Below are 19,828 nucleotides of genomic sequence, written 5' to 3'. Positions count from 1 at the left end.
CTTCACCCTGCCAGTGGAAAAAATTGGGCTTGACCTTGCCAGGGGAAGCTTCTCAGTATGTCTGGTGTAGTTAGTTTTGCAAATAAACCTCAGCAGCTCTAGCAGTTTCCAAAATAAGCCAGCTTTTAAGGAAAAATATATAGTAATTTTAAACTATAAATAGAGCCTGAAAAGGAAAAAAAGGCTAGGAGTGCAAGTACTTCCTTACCCACGTTTGCTGTAGTTACAGGTATGAGGAGAATATCCTTGATCTACTGGGCAGTCTCTGGAACAGTCTTGGGACTGGGTGGAGAAGTGTTTAGTGCTTGTAAATGATCATGAAGTCATATATGTATTGTTCGTGGTGTCCTAACCCAGGATTTATTGTCCCAGTGCTGTTGCAGAACTAGGGACTTGAGTTGATTTAAAACAAACCTCAAAGCTTGTAAGCAAATTGATTTGCTTTGGCTTGAAAATTCTCATATTCCTCGCGTTTACATTAGCGGGGTTGTGCTCCTTGTGTTCACCCATGCAGTGTTCTTCAGCATTAGGAGGATGTTACAAATGGTGCATATCACCAGTTAAAAAATGCTCCATTATACTGTGATATTAAAATCCCAATCACGGGCGTGGAAAATTACTGGTAGTTCTAGCTAAATAGGATGCCACGGTGTTTCTTCCCAGTGTGGGAAGGAAAGCCAAAGCAATGAGGCAGCTTGGTTACCTGCAGCTTTCTCTGTGCTCTGCAGCCCTAGCACAATCGGAAACGAGCCGATCTGTTCCCAGTTCCCACTGCCAGCTCACGCCCTCAGCTCGGCAGTCCTCTGTGCCTTCCTCGGTACATGCACGACAGCAGCCCTTCATTTTACACTCTGGCGAGATCTCCTCGTTTTCTCCCCCCTGTTAAAGGGCTGTGTGCAGGGAGGCCAGGAGCCCCCTGTGCAGCCAGGCTTGGTGGCCTCCCAGCCACGAGGCTGGACATGGAAGAGGCTGGCTTCTGGGCCTCCTTCCTGCCTCCTCCGTGCTTCCCGTTTGCTGCCAGGGATTTGGGGGAGGGAAGCCGCCCATCAAAACGCAGCTGACCTTACTGTTAAGATGCTTTTCTTGATGTCTAACGTGAATGTTCTCTGCTGCAACCTTACTGAGCTGTGCACTTTCCCATTTGTTTTAGCATGTATGAGCATGCAGAGCAAATCTTCCCCTCCCTCTTTGAGCACTTACCATTTTCCTTTCAGTTTTCCTTTTCTAGACCAAATAACACCAATTACTTCAGCCTTTTCTCAAAGAAAAATAACTTCCTCAGGGGGATGTATTTTAATTTTACAACAGTGCAATGATTGTCTGTATTACAGCACAATGAGCTCAGTGACTCTCTGGCAAGCCACTGCGACCTTGGGGTCCTTTTTTGCAGTATTCTTCTCTAACTCATCATTCTCTGTTTGCACAGTTTGTTATTCCTGCCAAAGCCTTGCAACTTGTATTCGTCCTTACTAAATTACATTTCCAGCCCTTTTCTCCAAGGTAACAGGAACCTTTCAAATTATGTTCCTCTTGGGTTGTGTGCTTGCAGAACACCTTCTTCATGCTGTCTGCAGCTGTAATATGAACACTCGGGTCCATCCTTCAAGTCATTCCTGAGAGTATTGGATAATACCTGCCAAAGACGGACCTGTGTGCAAAGCCACTCAAAATACACCACATGATTTTGGCATTAAACTGTTGACTGTTGTCAGGGTGCAATTTTTTAACTATATGTCCCAAGATTTTTAATGAAAATACTAGACTGATAAGCAAAGTAGTATTAAAAAACCTGCTGCAACATATATGATCCATGTCACGTCACATATACAACATATATAAAATTGATCCGAGCAATCTTCTACTTTTGTAATGTAGATGGGGTTGTAAATCCACCAGTTCTGCAATCAGCTGTATTATCTACTGACTGAAAAACGAGATTTCATTTCATTAGGAAATTACTGGAATGTTTCCATAGCAGGTTTGCTAGAAAGAATAACATTGGCTTCTCTGAAACAATGTTCTTAGTTATCACACTATTTGCCTTAATTTGTATTGCTCATATAAATGCACAAGTCTGTAATTTATTGTGACAGCATTTAAGATTTAAAAAAAAAATAAAATCGTGTATTTGAAGTCTTGTTTATGGGTTGTATTCTAGCTAAAAGTGCCATTCGAGGACAGAAGAAAATTTGCACAAACATAGGTGATTATGTCCTCTTACTTACATGGTAGGTTGCAGAATATTGAAGAATTTTTCAAGGTCTCTTTAACAATTCTAAAAACTTTCGGAATAAAGTTATCAGGCAGATAGCTCACTTCCATGCCTTCCTTTCATATGGATTTTGTAGATAATTAATTACAATCATTTGCATTAAAGTATTTTGAAGAGAAGAAAGGGAAGTATTTTAAAGGGAAGAAAGTGTGTTTCTAATGAATTTTCATGAAGTTTAACTAACGTGGAAGAATTTTTTGATATTACTGTATTATTCGGAGCACATTCATATAAGAATTCCAGGGCATGTTAAAGAATGTTTATAATTACATGCTAGACAAACATAGTGTATGGTCAGAAATGTGGCTGTTATTCTGCAAGGTTGAGGTCCTTTATGTTTGATGATTTGCAATGTTGTATGTATTACAAAATTGTATGTAGTATGTTAAGCCTTTGTCATCTCTGCTCAGCTTGTCATGAGATATGGACTTCATGGTCTCCAGGGGATGATGACTTTGGTTAAGTTAATGTAATAAATGGAAGAAATGTTTGCTTTCCTGTCATCTTTCATAAGACTTTATTGCCAGCTTTACAGTCCCTGAGCCATTATCAGCAAGGAATACTGATATTAATAATGAGTGTGTCCATTGTTTTCAGAAAATATGTCAAAAGAAAATGAGTGTGAAAGCATGTAGAGTTGTGTAGGTTTAAATGACATTAAACCTCATATTATACTAAAAATACTTAGTTGTTCTACCTACATACTTCAGTTAAAAAAACATCAAAACATTTTTAGTGTTATAGTTACTTATATTTCGGTATTATTGGTATATTCTGTTTCTTGTTACAGTATTTTCTCATGTGTTCTCTTTAGAATGGCTTCACTCCATTATACATGGCAGCTCAAGAGAACCACATTGAAGTGGTGAAATATCTCTTGGAGAATGGAGCCAACCAAAGCACAGCTACTGAGGTGACGTATATTGTTGTTGTTGTTGTGTTTTTGTTTTTTTTTTTTAATACAAACCCTTATTTTCCTTTACCTTTATATTCAGATCGCTTAGAAGATTTTCAGTTTTTTTTCAAATATTTGGAGAACTTTTGCCCATTCATTTCACTGAGTTGTATTTATTATTGTTATTGTATTTATTATTGTTAATGCTTTTTTTTCAAAACACACAGACAAACTGTTCTGGAAGTGGTGAGGAGTCAAGCAATGAAATCTAGCCCAAATCATCTGACAGCAAAAGATCCACTGACTTTAGTGAGCCCAGGATTTTCACCTTTAGTTTGTGCCCATTTCTCCTACCACGTTCTCAGAGACATTTTTGAAAGATGAATGAGACTTGGAAAGTGATCCCAAGGGAACCTCTGTAGAAATTGTAGGAGGATAAGGTGGCCTCAGTGAAATGGTATTGTCAGGGCAGTAAAGTGGAGAGTGGATCGATCATAGGCTAAGTGAAGAGGTACATGCAGCATTTCATTTGAATAGATGTATGTCTCTGTAACGTCTTAACATCTCTGACAAAGCCCATGAAAACTCAAGCATCTAGAAGTGCCATCACCTGAGCAACATGGCTCTCTTTGTGGTCCATTTGCATAGTAACATGAAGGCAAATATCAGTGAATAGAATATTTTAACATGCATCTCCTGCTCTTGTCTGTAGAGGGGGGTTCTCCTGAGGAAATGAAATGACTAACAAGAATTGCAGCAATGAGCTCACCAGGCAATGTGCTGTTTTCTCCTCAGACAGTTTACTTCTAGCACTAAACCATGTGGGTGTAAATATGCAGAAGGATGGTATTCATTGCTAGGGTCTGGATTTCACTGCGGTGCTGTAAACCTGCAGTAACTTCGGAGCAAGCAAAGCAGATATCAGTGGAAAAGAGATGAGTCTCCATCTCAAGAGAAACTGAATCACTGAATTCCTTTTGCAAATGAGAGGATCTCAGGGCAATGGGGAAAACTTCTAGATAATGAAGGCTGTGCTCACTTGATTTCCTGTTGCTCTCCTTCTGCCAAATCTTGTTTTGGTCTGAGCCAAGAGAGCAAGTGACCAGGCTCAGTTCTACAAAGTCTGTTGGCTTTGTGTTTGCTCTGTAGATAGGATATGCAATGTGAAATAGTAATAGGAAACTTCCTCCCTTGACAAAGAGCTTTTGCTCATGTCTATTTAATTTCCCTCGTCTGTATAGAAACTTACCCCTCTGGATTACCTTCAGATGATTACTTTCATCCATTACCTGGATGCATTGAAAATGATGTTGCATGTATACTTGCTTTCCTTTTCTTTAAACTGAACTGCTAGCCTTAACAGCTGCTTCACTATCCCTTCTTTCAATGGATACTCTACCATTTGATGACAGCTCCTAAAATAATCCTCTTGTGGCCTGCATACATGGAGATCACGTTACCCTGCGGCTTTCTGAAATATGAAATCCTGTGTGATAGTCAGGCAACTTGGCAGAAACTCCCTCTGCGAACGAGTCGCAGTGTATCTTTGGCTCTCCACGAGCCCAGCCTGGATTCATTGCACAGTCACCTGCTTGCAGTCTTGCAGTGAATAACTTGTACTAACTGTGATCAGGAGCACTGGAAATTCATTCATTAATTTACAGGTACCGTGAGGCTGATATGGTAATAATTAACGTGGCTTCTGCTTGAACACAGGCTTCAAGTCATTACTGTAACTCATACTATGCTCTAATTCTGTTAAAAAATAATAATAAAAAAAGGAGGCAGGGGAGGAGAAAAAACAGCTGCACCCCCACTCAGAACCTGAGTCCAAATCTGTCTTCTCTCACCAGGAAAGGTCAGATCTCACTTTTGTGGCCTGGAGGTTAAAGCCTGTCTATCCCTTTATCACTTACTTAGACAAGTTTTGGTTTCAGATCTTGCTCAGGTGATGGTTTAGTGATGTGAGTATAACTGAAGGATGGACTGAACTACTCTCTGCATTCATATGTGCCCAGAATTTAGTTTCACAAACAGAAGGAAGAAATGATACATGAAATAAGGTGGGATAGCAGCCTGAACTGAGGATGCCACCACAGCACATGGGAAAGACATTCTGTTTGGCCCCAAAGATTATTCTCATGTGATGAGAATGGGAAAATTCATTTCCCAATCATGAGATGTGGAAACGAAATGCTTTCTCAGGGCTCCTGTTAGCTGTGTAATAGGAGAGAATGCAGAAAGGGCTGGGGCCTTTTAGAGAAAGATGAAAGATAATGTGGGGAAAATCAAATGGTTGATCTTGTCTTTGAAGCTTTGAAGCTAGCACCGCCTTTGGATATACTTTGTTTCCTCTATTTCATTTCCTTGCACTTTTATATATGTTTAGGTACAAAATGAGAATCAGGATGAGCTCAGTTTCATAGGGCCCTCTAATCCAGGATTTGTTCTCATGTTTCCAGAGGCAAAAGGAAAATGCATTAAGCCATTTCAACACCTAATGTGGCCCCAATCTCAGAATTATCTTTACAGTTCAGCTGTTTCATCAGCTGTTCACCAGTTTTTAATTCACTGTACAGAATTTAATCTCTATTACAGAAAGAAACTATAATAGCATAGCTGTTGCAACGCACCTACCCACAGTTCAACGCAAAAGGGAGTGCATGTTATTAAATTACTAGGGGGAAAAATTACTTTGGCAATTCCTCAGATGTTTCTTTCAGCATATGTTGGCTCCCATTCCTGCCTAAGTCATCCTTTATTATTTTATCATCTTTCCGTTTTCCTATTCCTAATCAATTCTGTCTCTTACGCCTTATGTGTCTTAATGTGTCTTAATCAGTTTGCTCACTTTCTGGCTATAACTAACTCTTCTCTAGATGTAGAAAACCTTGTTTTATTCCCTTCCCTTTTCATTTCACTGTTATTCAGCATGCCTTCTGGTCCCAGGCTCAGTTTGAGGGCTGCTCTGCTCCTCATGGTTTAGCTGCCCTCCAGTCTAGCATGTGGTTGTAGCACCTGTGCTTCGGCAGCACGCAAGACTTGAGCTAGATTTAGTTTTATAAATCAGAATAAAGGGCATGCGAGCAAGCAGTACCTGTTGAGATAGCAAGTTGTGAGCACATGCTACGTGTCACAGCATTGGTAATCTAGGCCCTGTGTGATGGAGCAAGAAATTTTGAAAATAATTTTAAAACAAAGCTAAAAATATAAAGGAAAAATAGATAGATTTTCCTGACTTTGTTTTTTTTTTCCAGAAATAACGTGATGTTTTGCTGCTTAGAATTAGAATAAATTACTAAATATGATCTGACTTTCTTGAGTCATAGCCCATGCATGACTTAGAATGGGAAAGAGAAGCAAATGCATATGAAGATCTGCTTTCTTTTCCCAGAGGTACTCAGAAACAAGATCCCTTTATATTTTACACATCTACCTTGTGCAGTGCTCACTAATCCTTTTGGAAGTGTTGCAAAAATGTGCTTTGCAGTCCATTTTAAGATGACAAGTTAATATGAGAGATACTGTGGAATGATTCTTTCCTTGTACTGTACTTAAAATATATAAATATGCACACACACACATATATATACATATGTACTTTGAAGTGAAAAAGTGTGCTTCTGACATGTTTGGAGTCACATCTGGGTTAAAATGTTTTGCCTCCAACGTGACTTCACTGGAGTGCACTTGGTGCAGAGGTAGAAACCAGCTGGTGATGTGCTTATGAAGTTTCCATGTGCGAACGCTGCCGTGCAGTTCAGTGAAGCTCCGTGTCCTTTGACATACTGCGGATGTTTTGTTTTCTTGTCTTGCAGGATGGTTTCACTCCCTTAGCTGTTGCACTGCAACAAGGACACAATCAGGCAGTGGCTATCCTGCTGGAAAATGACACCAAGGGGAAAGTGAGATTACCAGCCTTGCACATTGCCGCTAGAAAAGATGACACCAAATCAGCAGCACTCTTACTGCAGAACGATCACAACGCCGATGTGCAGTCCAAGGTAACGCCACGCTGCCCTGCAGGTAACAGGACAGTCACGTGGCTGAGTGCCAGTGGGCAGCAACCTTTTACTTCCTTCATCCTAAGGGTTGAAGGGAATTTCTTCTGTGGGGAAAGCCAAGTTCCACAACCAGTATCGCCAGTAATGTATCTACTTCAGCAGTGTTTAGTGACACAGTAATTGCAAGCTACACATTTTTTTTTTTTTTTGCTTTTTCCTTATACCTCCCATTTCTGTGGTAACCAGCCTTCTCTCATTATTTGTAAACCAGAAGAAAGAATGGAAGCAGAATCACTGCTTCCCTATTAAATAGGATACTGGTTTGTTGCCTGTGGGAACATAGGTTATGTTTAATGTTAATGCATGCTTCAGTGGCTTTTCCCATTATAACAACATAACTCATTTCAAAAAGCAACTTAGTTCTCCGTTTTGCAGCCAGTCTTTAATATCTTTCCTCTTTTTCCCAAACCATGCTGCATCAGATGATGGTGAATAGGACGACTGAGGTACCGAGATCAAAAATTTTTAATTATTCTTTCTGTTATTTATAATTATTTTATCTGCTCTGTGGCAATATTTATTTAATATTTAGCACTAAAAGTTATGACTTTTTAATGAATAGCAATTTGTGACTCAGCAAACCTGTTTTTATTCATCCTTTGTTTTATAATTGCTTTTTATTTGTGTCACCATATTGAAGTAAACTTTTGAAAACTCACATTCAGTTCAAAGAATTTTGAAGTGAGTAATGGACCTAAGAGAATGAAGATGTTCCTCTAGCTCAATTAAATTAATTATGAAAATGCACTAACTTGGCATAACTATATTAAAATGTCTGGCTCAGCCAGAATCATGATAAAATTCATTTTACTTCTCGTACAGTAAAACATATAATTGAATCCTCCAAGGTAAAAACTTGTTCAGAGCATCTGCTTATTTTCACCATTGTTCTTATTATGATCTTTTCAGTAAAGTTTTCAGAAGTCCTTAGGGGATAGTACATGATCAGAATATTACAGTTCTTATACTGATTGTGGAAGTGACAAGTCTCCACAAGTACTTTCACTAAAAGTGAAGTGTCAGATTGGCTAGAACTCTGATTCCCCCCGAAAAAATTATTGTCACATTTAGGAAAAAGCATTATTTCCAAGAACGCAGTCTCTTCTTTTGAATGCCTGCTTCTTCACTTACGGTAAATGTGAAGCAGTTTCCATCTCCTTCACTGGCCATTACATTGACATAAAGTACCTTGCATTTGTCACAAGGTAAATACATGTCCTTGAGAAGTTAGTTGTCAATGCAACATAAATTCACTCTGTAGCTAAGTACAGGATCGTATTTGTGTGCTGATATCCTCAGTAGACATTTTCCCAGTAATTTACCATGGCAACAAGGCTATGAATTTGATGACTTCGACCAGGATCACCTGTGGGCTGACAAAGAAGTAACTGGAGTTAGGTTAAAATAATGATCCAATTGATGCGTCTTTGGGGAATAAAGTTGATTTCAGAGTGCAACATCTATCTTTATTCCACATTTTTATACACATATTTATTTATACATGTCTTTATTCTGTGAGCAGTTTACAATAATGATTGGTACACTGAAGGAAAGAAAACCTAGTTGAAAATACAGTATAGTCCAGAAGCCAGAAGTATTTTTCTTTCCCATAACCACCAATAAGATTGTAAGTTCTGATCAAATCAGTGTAAAGCTCTTTAGGGAAACCTCAAATATGAGGCCCTTTCTACTTGAATTACTTCTGAGACTAAAAGCTTGCTGCGTGCCCTACTTTCTGAAAAATTAATCTTTTTTATTTTGTCGTCAGGTAATTCTGTATCTTGTAAATGAATTGTGTTTCACCTTCTAGTGCTCAAGAGGCAATAAGTAAATCATGTTTTTTCTCAAAGAGAGATGGCAAAGTTTCTTTGGCTCTTTTGAGATCTAAATTATATATAAATGTAAATAATTATGGTTCTCAAAATTATGCTTCTTATAATAAGCAAAGTTTCTCATGTAGACCAAGCTCTTGGATTACATCTTGAATAATCTGTAATTCTTAGCTCAGTGAAACCAGAGTCCAAGAGCTTTTGTTGTTTTTAGACAAAAACAGTAAACAGATGCAGCCCAAAAGACCCTTGTTGTTTATGAATTTTAATAAGGAAGCTCCCTTTATTTTCTTTAAGGATGGATAATATATCAATTAATAAATAATATATTTATGTTACGAAAGCTACTGATTTCTTTTTGGCTTGAACGCTGGCTCAGAAAATGAAAGAAAGAAACACTTTTGATAATATCCCACATGAAAACTCATATATCCTGCCTGAAAGACTTTGCTATATTATAGGTTAACTGGATAAAATCAGCGTAAGACATTTGTTTGCCAGCAACTGTTAAAGTCAGGTTCTAGTTAAGTTGATTGTATTGTATAAATTGATTCCTATAATGAGGACTGTTTCCTTTTGTAGAGTGGCTTTACACCTTTGCACATAGCTGCACACTATGGAAATGTCAATGTGGCAACGCTGCTGCTAAACAGAGGAGCTGCAGTTGATTTCACAGCAAGGGTATGGAGGAGTTTTTTTCTCTTTTTAGTTGTAATGGCCTATGAAAGTGGGAGCATATCTTTGTGTAATTCCTAGTCAAGAGTAAATGAGAAGCAAAATAATGCTGAAAATCTGTAGTATTCAAGACATCTTTTTTTTTTTTCCTCGTAGTTTTAAAAAGTTACCTTCATGCAGAATCCTTGGGAGCTTACTGTTAACTAGTTTTCCCAGTTGACAGAAGCAGGCTCCTTTGAATTGTGTCACAGTGCTGATGTTCTCAGGATATGTCAATTTATTTTAGCTTTCCTGTCAGTTAGACATACTTCAGAAATATATATCGGGCTTATTGTCTTTTTCCTGTCTGTTAGGGATTCAATATTTACTATACCACTTTCATTTGGTATTTTCACATGTAAACATATTTTGAAATAGCAAATGTAAGGTACAGTGCCATTATATGAATATAACATTATAAGTACTAATTAATCATGACTAATATTTTATGGTAAGCAACTGCAGATCTACCTAAAACAGTCTATTTGTTTTCATGCATTACTTAGTTTGAAGCATGTCATCTGGTGCCATGAAAGCCTCTGGTAATCTGTATATTGTTAAATCTGCTGGATCACAGATTTCTGTTTGATTTTGCATTGCCAGGCACATTTTGAATTACTTTAGGATTCAGCCTTTCAGACTGACTTCCTCCTCTTGCCCATCTGGAGTAGCTGCTAATGTTACCTCTTGCCCTCACCCCAAGCATTTGCAAGGACTTTCAGCTTAAACAGGACCTATGCTATTTACATTACATTTATGAGATTACTTTGTGCAGGAGTCGTGCATTTGTGTAATTTGTGTGTTGCAATGATTTAAATGCATCAGTGTTTTGTGAATATTGACTCATTGGGACTCTGGTATATGTTTGTTTATTTGTCTGACTCTGGGACTGCGATGTTCGCTGCTTTTGCAGATGTGCTTCTTCGTTTATAAAACAAACGAACACTGAATAAAGATTCTTGCTTAAAAAGGAATACTAACTCTAGCTTATATGGTGTGTGCCTAGCTCTGATGCTCAAGTACATTTTCATTTATTCTCTATAATGTGATGGTCTCATTTTGTGAGCCAAACACAAATTCACCGCCATTATACACCTTCAAATCCATCATGCTCATTGTTTGTTCTTTTCATGGTGTAGAATGGAATCACCCCACTGCATGTGGCTTCCAAAAGGGGAAACACAAACATGGTGAAGCTCTTGTTGGATCGCGGAGGGCAGATCGATGCCAAAACCAGGGTGAGTGTTTCTATTCCCTGAATTTTTTTTTTTTTTTTAATTTATTTATTTTATTTTATTTTATTTTTTGGTTGTTGTTTTTTTTTAAACCAGAGACTGGGAACATCAAGCTTCATAACTAGGCATTCTGCTTCAGTAATTGTGTCTTGTGTTCTGTTCTTAAAGTGAGACATTAGATGCAGCTGTTACAAATTTCTCAAAAAGCCAAACAAAAAATGTTCAGCTGAACACATCTCCAAAAATATTAAACGTTGCCTCTTCACAAGTGTACTGTTTGTGAAACTTGGACCAAATTTACATGATGACTCCAAAAACAATTTCTAAAGAAGTATTTTTCTACCCTTTTTTGTATTCAGAATCCTACCTTTAGTTTTCAGACTATTTGTTTTATGTAGACTGTTTTCTGTGGTATCAGAGTAAAGAATGGCAGGCATTGATGACAGAAGGAGGCAGAAAAACTCTTTCCTTCAGTGTCCTCTATAACCTACCTGCATCATACAAGAAAAAGCTGATGAAACTCTGATCTCGTTGAGGAAAGAGCTAAGTGTGCTATTTGATCCCACTACATGTGGCACAGGAGCACATGTGCTGCATGGCAATGGGAGGGCCTAAGCCCAGCTAAGCCTTTCTGTCCCCTGACTCCTATATGTTTGTGCCAGTCATCATGAAAAGGAAAGCTACATTAGTAGGCTGGCAATCACTTCTTACTGAAGAGTCAATGTTGGGAAAAAAAGTAACCTACTCTGTGCCAGCAGAGTGTCACCTCCTCCCTGGACAAATCACAAAGAATTAGGTGATTACTGATTTCCTCCCTCTAATTGCCTTGTTGAAAAGCCACACCAATATTTTGCTCTTTATTCATTCAGGACAAACGAAAAACACACCACTTTGTGGTGTGTATGTAATTATTTAAAATTGGATTTTGGAGCCACTCAGGAACATGTGGTCATTAATGCAAAGTGAAGAGCACAGAACTTTGTTATTGAAAGCTGCTTGTTCTTAAGCACTGATCTGCAAAGTATTATCTCCAGGTAATATACAGTCTTTCAGAACACAGAGTTTAGAGCTGCACTTAAGAGTTTGAACCTAAATAGTTTTTGTTTAATAAGGTAGAAAGGTAGGGTATATTGCATTCAGTTGCCCTTGTGGTTTATTCAGCCTCAGCAGTTACTTTGTTACTAACTTCATCAACTATTTGTTGCTTCATAAACTAGGAAGAGAAGCATGATTATCATGTAACTCTGTATGTGATTATGATTTATATTCCTGATGTCTCTCTTGCTCTTATTTTTTTAAAAAAACTAATGATGATGGAAGATGATACATCTTAGGAAGGTGTGCAGTAAATCATCTGTGTTCAAACTCACCTTAAGAAGTGCCTAAAATCCTATGGAAAAGAGGCATGAAATGGTAATAATACACTGCAGTCAGGATATTTCACATATGCATAAACACAGCAGTCATATAGAAATGGTCCATGTAGCCTATGGGATGACAGTAGTGAATTCACCTCTTTGCTGTTCAGTATTTAGATACTTTTTTTGGACAAGTTGTGCCAGATGATTGAAAGGACATCTTGGATTTTATGAGGTCAAGATGTATCCCCTCCCCGCACACCCAGAAAGATTGATGTGCAGTTTTGAATGAAACTGAAAGAACAGGACTTTGCCCGGTGTAGGTGGAAGGCTCTAATTTTAGAGTCTTCACATTGTCTCGGCTTCCTGCCCTTTGTCAGCTGCTACATTAGCACAAAAACTGCTAGCACAAAGCTACTGGTGACAAGCCATAAAGGTATCCTAAAGCACGTACATGCCAGTTTGCACAGGTTCAGCAGCTTCTTCTTGCTTCCATCTTCTGCCTTCTCTCTGCTCGAAGACACGCGGTGGTGGTCAGCTGCGTGTACTTTACAGTGGGGGAGATTCCAGAGCTTTGGTTTTGCCGTCAGTGTCTCTCTCTGTGGCGTGCTCTTGTCTTCATGCCAGCTGTTTATGTAGTCTTGGTGTCTTTTTCTTTCCTCTTTGCTTTGTCCGCATGCCTTGTGCTTTGCTATGGCCGTGAGTACGTAGGGTACTGAGGAGGTAGGTTGTGTGTTGCATGCCATGCATACATGTGTTTTGTACTTTAAAGGAGAGGCCTCTGCCGCCTCCTCCTTGGTACTAACATGCTTGCCTTTCCATACTTGCCTTGTCATTTCTCCTAAAGAACACTTTTATTTTTCCAGTAGGTCAGATTCACTGAAAAACAGTGGAATTAAATGTGCTAGGATATTTCATTGCCAGGTAGCTTGGGCTTTTATTCAGGGTCTCTGTACCATATTGAGATAAGCTGTTCAATTAAAGAAGTATTCATTGCTTTCATTCATTTTATTTTTAACCTTCTTACATGACATCTGATGATGCATAAATTAAGATGCGAAAAAATATTTTAACAGATCTTAACTGAGCCCCCAGTACTTTAACTTTACATAGTTAATCTGCAAAGTCTTTTTACGTTTGAAAATATTCCATTGGAGTATTAGGAGCCTATGCATTGTCCAAAAAAAAAAAAAAAAAAAAAAAGTGCATTCTTCAGAATGAGTAAATTATGAATGTGTCCTACTGTTCCATAGTTAATGTTGCATGTCAGAGAAAAGCCCTACTTTCTGCAGGAACTGGTTTTGTTTCATATGCATTTCATAATGTATTTCCTGAAATTTTATGGCATTTCTCTCTAAAGTTGTAGAATTGCAAGTAAATCCACTTGTTGTATATGTATGTTTAAACAATATTAAGTGGTTTTGGTAAGTTTTACTGTTTTTCTCAAATAACTACTAAATAAGTTCTTAAAAGTGTGATTTCATTTCTCTGTTGTATTGTATCTAAAGAAAAAAATGTAAACCCTATTCCCAATGGTATTGATAGGATTTTTTGTTACTACTGTGTTATATTGACATTTGTGCTATTTATATTTACATAAAAGCTTCATCTGGAGGTCTGTTTGATCAACGGTTAAAATTTCTGATGCTAAAAACGTTTCATATTTAAAATCTGAAAAGATTTTAATCTGTAATCTCTAAAAGTTCACCTTAAAAAAGGACTTCAGTGACATGTTTTAAAAATACTTTATTTAGCTGAGCTTCTGACCTGCATGGCTTACTGTGGTGGACCAGTGGAGCTGGTTTTCAGAAGCAAATGCGAAAAAACGTGGCATCAGTGTGTTATCTCTAAAAGACAGTGGAAATTTCAGGTTTTGATTAAATCATTGCCATGTGATCAAGAGAAATGTGGCAATTACCAGTTCTCACTTTGAGGGAAGGAAAGCATTTTTGGTTGCTCGAGCTTCTGCTCTCGGGATGGGAAGCTTACCGTGTCAGAAAGCAAATACCTTGTGTGCCAGGAGGGTGGCAGCTGGAGAGGGGAGTAGGCCTGGTGATGGTGGGCAGAAAGTCTGGGGTGATATCTGGGTTGGAGAAGGGCCTCAGGAAAGGACGGAGACCCAGCTGGACCTGCAGGGAGCAGAAGGGTGGTCACAGAGACGTGTGGTACCAAGGGGAAAGGAAGAGGAAGCTGGAAGGGAGGGGGGAACTTGGATTGTTGGTGTTTTTTTGGTGGTGAATGAGCTTCAGACACCCCTTAGCACTCATGTTGGGAACCTTTTGAGATTTTCTTCGTAATAGTGTCCCTTTTTGTAAATACGCATCCTGACAGAACAGGCATGGCTCTCTGCGATCACAGCGTGGCCGTGGGCCTTGTGTCATTCAGCCAGCATACCGGGAGCCTCACACTCGGCCCGGTGCTGTGCTTGCAGCGTTTGCTCCTGCAGTAACGCTGCTGTGACATTTTCTCCTGCTCTTACAAATGCACAGAGCCCTAACATTTCATGGGCAGTTTTTGCTATTCCTAAAGTCAAGTCGGATTGTAAATAGCTAATCACAATGCAGATGCAGGCTATAAAGATAATGTATTCAAGTGATGTTTGCAAGGTGGGAGGGATGTTGTACAGATTATCTAAGCAAGCAGTACAGATAGCGACGATTATGTAGAATTATTTAAGTTAATATCTTATTACGCAAGCAGATGCATGGTATATTTTTGCTGTGTTCTCTAAATTTGTACCTTGAGAGGCATTCCTGGAGGAATACTTTAGAGCATGTTCAGTTACATCAAGACTCAGAGCTTCAAGCAGGAGGTACACTTGCCTTGTTCATTTTTAAAGACAAGCACTTTAATAACAACATAAAAATGATCTAATGTAAAGGCCTTTATTTGTCAAGCAAATTTGGACATTTTTGCACATCAAACGTACAGAATACTAAAATTTAATCTCACCCCTGTACAAATGAGAATATGCAGCTGCAGTTTGGAAGAATTCTTTGATAATATGGCCTTTGACATTCATATGCTGTCATCAGTCTTCGTTCGGATGAGCACCGAATGTGCACAACTGTCCTTCTGTTAAGACACTGCTCGCATACTTTCCCATTTTCCCAAGTCTTCCTTGTAAGCAAAGCTTCTTTTTATTTCAGTCTCTCTGGTAAACTGAGGTTAAAGCATTTTGATTACTATGAAATTACTTACTAATTTACTTGCCAGGGTTCTGCAGTTAGGAGTCATGCATGGAATTAAAAATTAATTATGCAGGTTAAAAAATGATCAGTGATTGATCTTTGGGTAGAAAAAAAAAAAGAGCAAAAGTTTATTTTCTATTTTGACAGCCATTTAAGAGGAAATAGGAATGATGGAATTTCCTGGCTTCCACACATACAGAGCGGATTGTAGTGTCATTTCTAGCTGTGCCCCACTTCTTGGTTACATTGCAAAGAGTGTGCTAGGAGAGTACCACATACAGGAACAACTGAATGCCAGGTACAGGAAGCCACCTGGAAGATGAAAACATTTAACTTGCCGTTATAGATATTATTTGGGATGAGGGAATAAATACTGGGCATAGAAGCGTTGAATTTCATGTCTCTTTCTGTGCTTCAATCTGTGTCTCTTTGACCCTATGTTGTGTGTATGTCCTGTTACATGGCATTAGATACTTTGGTCAGCATGCAATCTTCAGCTCACGTGGTATACCAGTTAGTGATGGAATGATTAAAAAGGTAGGTAGGCAAACTCCTGCAGCAGATGCCAGAGCATAGAGGTTCACTGCAAGTAGATAATGGTGCAAAAGCAGACTAATTTCGTACAGTATGTTTCTTGATGTTGGTTGATGTCAGCTTGTCCTCATTGTATTATGTACTAATTCTACTATAACTCTCTTTTCAATTTCCCTCATCTTTGAATAAAATATAAGCACAAATAGAACTTGAATATTAAATATACAACATTTTTAAAATATGCATACAGCTTTACCCAGGGCAGAAAGAAGGAAGAGAAAGAAAATTACATGGGAAGGCTGCAAAGCATATGCTTAATTCAGCTACTGGAAACTGCACAGATAGTAAATGATACACATTTATGAAAAATAGGGCAGGATAAATAGGATAGATATATTTTTAAAATCTATTTTTACAGGCAATTATAGATAAGAAAAAAGGAGAAAACATGCTTTATAATGATTTAGTTCTTTTACCTAGACTTTCTTGTAGAGTTGAGGTGTTTCTTGGCTTGTATTGTTCTTTTTCCCTCTCTCTGAGGATTTGTTCCGTTTCTTTTCAAGACTTCACACAATTCTACCTTTCTTTCGCTATTCTATTAAATGGAATAACATCAAAGTCAATATGTAGATAAGGAAAGTGAACCTCCCACCTTGATTAAGATGCAGAGCACAAAAGGCCAGAAACTGTAAAGAAATACCAAATAATTACCTTTCATAGAAATGCATTTGAGACATATTCTCGTCTTAGTAATGCTAGTGGGAATTTTGTGCATGAATCCTTCTGGCAGTGAGATGAAAATATACCTGTTTTGCATTTAGAGGCTTGATTTAGGGTCCTCTGGAGTTTCAGAGAAGAAGAAAACAGGTAAGTTAGTTATACTCAATTCCTTCATTTTGACCAGATCTGTTAGGTGCTGAGCACCCTTGAATTCTGTTCACGGGTTTGATCTTGCATCTGCTGAATTTCATTGCAAAGTTTCCAGGGGATTTAGTGATGCAGCAACTGCCTCTGAGATAGCGAGCACCAAGGCGCACCTAACCCCGTCAGATGTTTCTGAAAAGTCTCTGGAAACAGTAGATAAGTCAAGGAGAAAAATTCTCCCCAGATTTCAGTTCCTCACTGATGTGGAGCTTTGTGTGCTGCTATCTCAGGGAGGTGCTCTGTGCTTTTAAAATTTAGGATGAGACAGGATGTACTTCGTGGAAATACCATTTGTAGAGTATTAAAGGGCTGTGCTTGCATAATCAAAACGATATTGCAATCTAAAACTACTTTTAATTTAAAATTGTTAATAGTAGAAGTGAAAATACCATGATGTAGACTTCCCACAGACTCCACGAAGGCAAACAGTATACCTGTGTGTGAAGGAGGGTCACTAACTCCTACTTAATGCCACATTACTGCATTTTCACTACCTTTTTGACCTGTACATAATAAATCTACCTCAGACAAGCATACTCATAATTGCGCTGTTACTGGATTCTTCAGAAGGCACCCTGGAATAATAGCATCTACTTCATCTAAGACAAGCAGCTTGTCTCAAAGAGAAAAGGCTTTCTCTGTGATTGAAACTATTGCTATTAACAGTTACAAGCCTATGTCTGTTGAAGGAGTATTGATGGCTTTTCTTAGTGTATGCTTGAAAAATATTAGGGCCTAATGAGATAAAATCTTGGGTTATGAATTTTCTTTTTTCTGTCATTCAGCTCTAATGTTCTCTTCCAAACATTTTTCTTGCTTCATATTTCTTGTCTTTTTCTGTATGAAATCCAAATTGTAGCAGAAGTACCTAGAATGCATTCCCTGTGTAAATGTTTCATTGATGCATCTTTTGTGATCTCTGCTGTGATCATTACTGAGTAGCCTAAACAAATCTTTTCGTACAGGGTAGTGTTCTGCAATGGAAAAATACTGTGGAACTGGTGCTCTCACAGTAATTCTAGGAAAGAATTGTTAGCTCTTTGTTCTCAATCACAGAAACAAAAGATTTTGTTCCCTTACTTTCTCTTTCTCTTTTTCTTTCTGCTTTAAAACCGCCTTTCTCCTGCTGCCTGTTTGAAAAAAATAAAATAAATTCTAGGACAAATTTTCTAGCATGGACATTTCTTCTTTCATCTCTGTATCAAAAGCTATCCAGAGGACGGGTTGATGAACAGAGCATCTCTGGCCTAGCACACATTAACCAGAGAGGCAGTACAATCTCAAATCCATGCAGAGGAGACAGAGAGGAGGAGGCAATGCATGCTCACATTATCCTCTTTGATAAGACTTCCAACACACAGTGGGCTTCCTCTCTAAAACTGTAATCTTAGTACAAGGAAAAATAGGGAGGAAACTTCATGTAATGGAGCCAGCTTCAGTTAGGAGTCAATAAGTGAGCTTTTTAACACATTTGTGGGGCTGTGTTGTTGCAAGGGTGTTTCTCAGAGTGCCATAATGGACACTGGAGGATGTGCTCATTTACTTTCCCTCATTTTGCTTTAAGGATGGACTCACTCCACTCCACTGTGCTGCAAGAAGTGGCCATGACCAGGTTGTGGAACTGCTTCTGGAACGAGGTGCCCCACTGCTTGCGAGGACCAAGGTGAGTGCCGTATTAGAAGATACAGTAACAGCTCTATATAACTTTCCAAATCATGTATAATGTCACTGAAAGGACGAGGAAGAAGAGAGGAACATTTCAGTTCTCCCAAAGGAAATGTATTAATGGGTATAATGGTCCAGAAATAAGGTTTTCTTACATAATTAGGAACTATGCTTTCCAAAGATGTGAAACAGTATATACTTCAATACTCCTCTCTGTAATACCAGACTGAACACCTGAAGTACAGTGCTATTGAAAGCACTTCACTTCTGTGGCTTCTTACAGCCATAAGACAGAAAGATGGAAAAGGTGGGTCAGACATTTCAGAGAACTGATTCTAGGTATATATTTTCCTATCCTTCATATAAACTAATTAGGACCTGTGATTTTTATGGTCTATTTCATATTTGGAAAATTATTTCAGTGTCTTCTTATTGATTTCTGAAAAGAGTACATCTAAGATGAATGCATTTAATAGAAATACTGTCTCTTTGGTCAAAACAGTGAGAAAAAGACCCTTGTAGTATAATAACAAACCTCAATGAGCAGCACTTCACATCAGTAGATTTCAGAGTGTCCGACAAAGGTAGCTGGTATCATTAGCTGCAAAACAGTGGAATAAAGTATTGCAGCAAGCAATTTAAGTATCATTTTCAGACCATTGCATCCTTTATTGAGCCCCACTCCCTCAAACAGGGCTCTAAACAAGGGCAATTAATGTATTCTGAGCCATTGTTGTACTTACTGGAGACCAGTAATATTTTCTCTTGATAGTCTTCAGGAGGTTTTATCACTGAGTTGCATGCATATCAGATACATTGAGTAAGGATGTCCTCAAGCTTTGTATCCCTTGATAGCACTAAGTAGTCCAGCTCATCTCTTTATACAGGAGGGATCCACAGTGAGATGGTAATTGTAGGCAAAAAAAAATTCCTTAGACCTTCTCTGCTTCCTTTGGTGGGAGAAGGTGCTTGGGTGAACCCTATCTGTCAGCACCCTTCCCTTCAGTAAGAGGTAGAAAACCTTGGTAGAACAGACCCTACCACATACATTGTGCGTGCTTCAGGCAGGACTCCCACATGCTCCCATTCAAAGGCAGAGGTTGCCAGCTAGGGCAAAACATCTGGGCTGCTGTGGCAGCATCTGGAC

General features: G+C 38.5%; 1 protein-coding gene across 7 annotated transcripts in view; it reads left to right on the top strand.

Annotated features, from left to right (window-relative positions):
• ANK2 (ankyrin 2) overlaps nucleotides 1-19,828 on the top strand; it is a gene marked incomplete at its 5' end in the record, with an annotated part of 325,477 nt that overhangs the window by 205,519 nt on the left and 100,130 nt on the right. For 5 of the 7 annotated variants that reach the window (XM_084285779.1, XM_084285775.1, XM_084285773.1 and 2 more), the window contains 6 exons: nucleotides 3,087-3,185; nucleotides 6,986-7,171; nucleotides 7,654-7,677; nucleotides 9,643-9,741; nucleotides 10,914-11,012; nucleotides 18,581-18,679. In XM_084285779.1, the coding sequence (XP_084141905.1) occupies nucleotides 3,087-3,185; nucleotides 6,986-7,171; nucleotides 7,654-7,677; nucleotides 9,643-9,741; nucleotides 10,914-11,012; nucleotides 18,581-18,679 (606 nt within the window). The remainder of the gene's footprint in view (nucleotides 1-3,086; nucleotides 3,186-6,985; nucleotides 7,172-7,653; nucleotides 7,678-9,642; nucleotides 9,742-10,913; nucleotides 11,013-18,580; nucleotides 18,680-19,828) is intronic. The other 2 variants (XM_084285777.1, XM_084285774.1) reach the window with 1 other exon arrangement.

Source organism: Netta rufina (genome assembly GCF_964035555.1).
Source record: "Netta rufina genome assembly, chromosome: 4".
In the NCBI taxonomy this organism is placed as follows: domain Eukaryota; kingdom Metazoa; phylum Chordata; class Aves; order Anseriformes; family Anatidae; genus Netta; species Netta rufina.
This window is presented reverse-complemented; position numbering and strand designations above follow the sequence as displayed.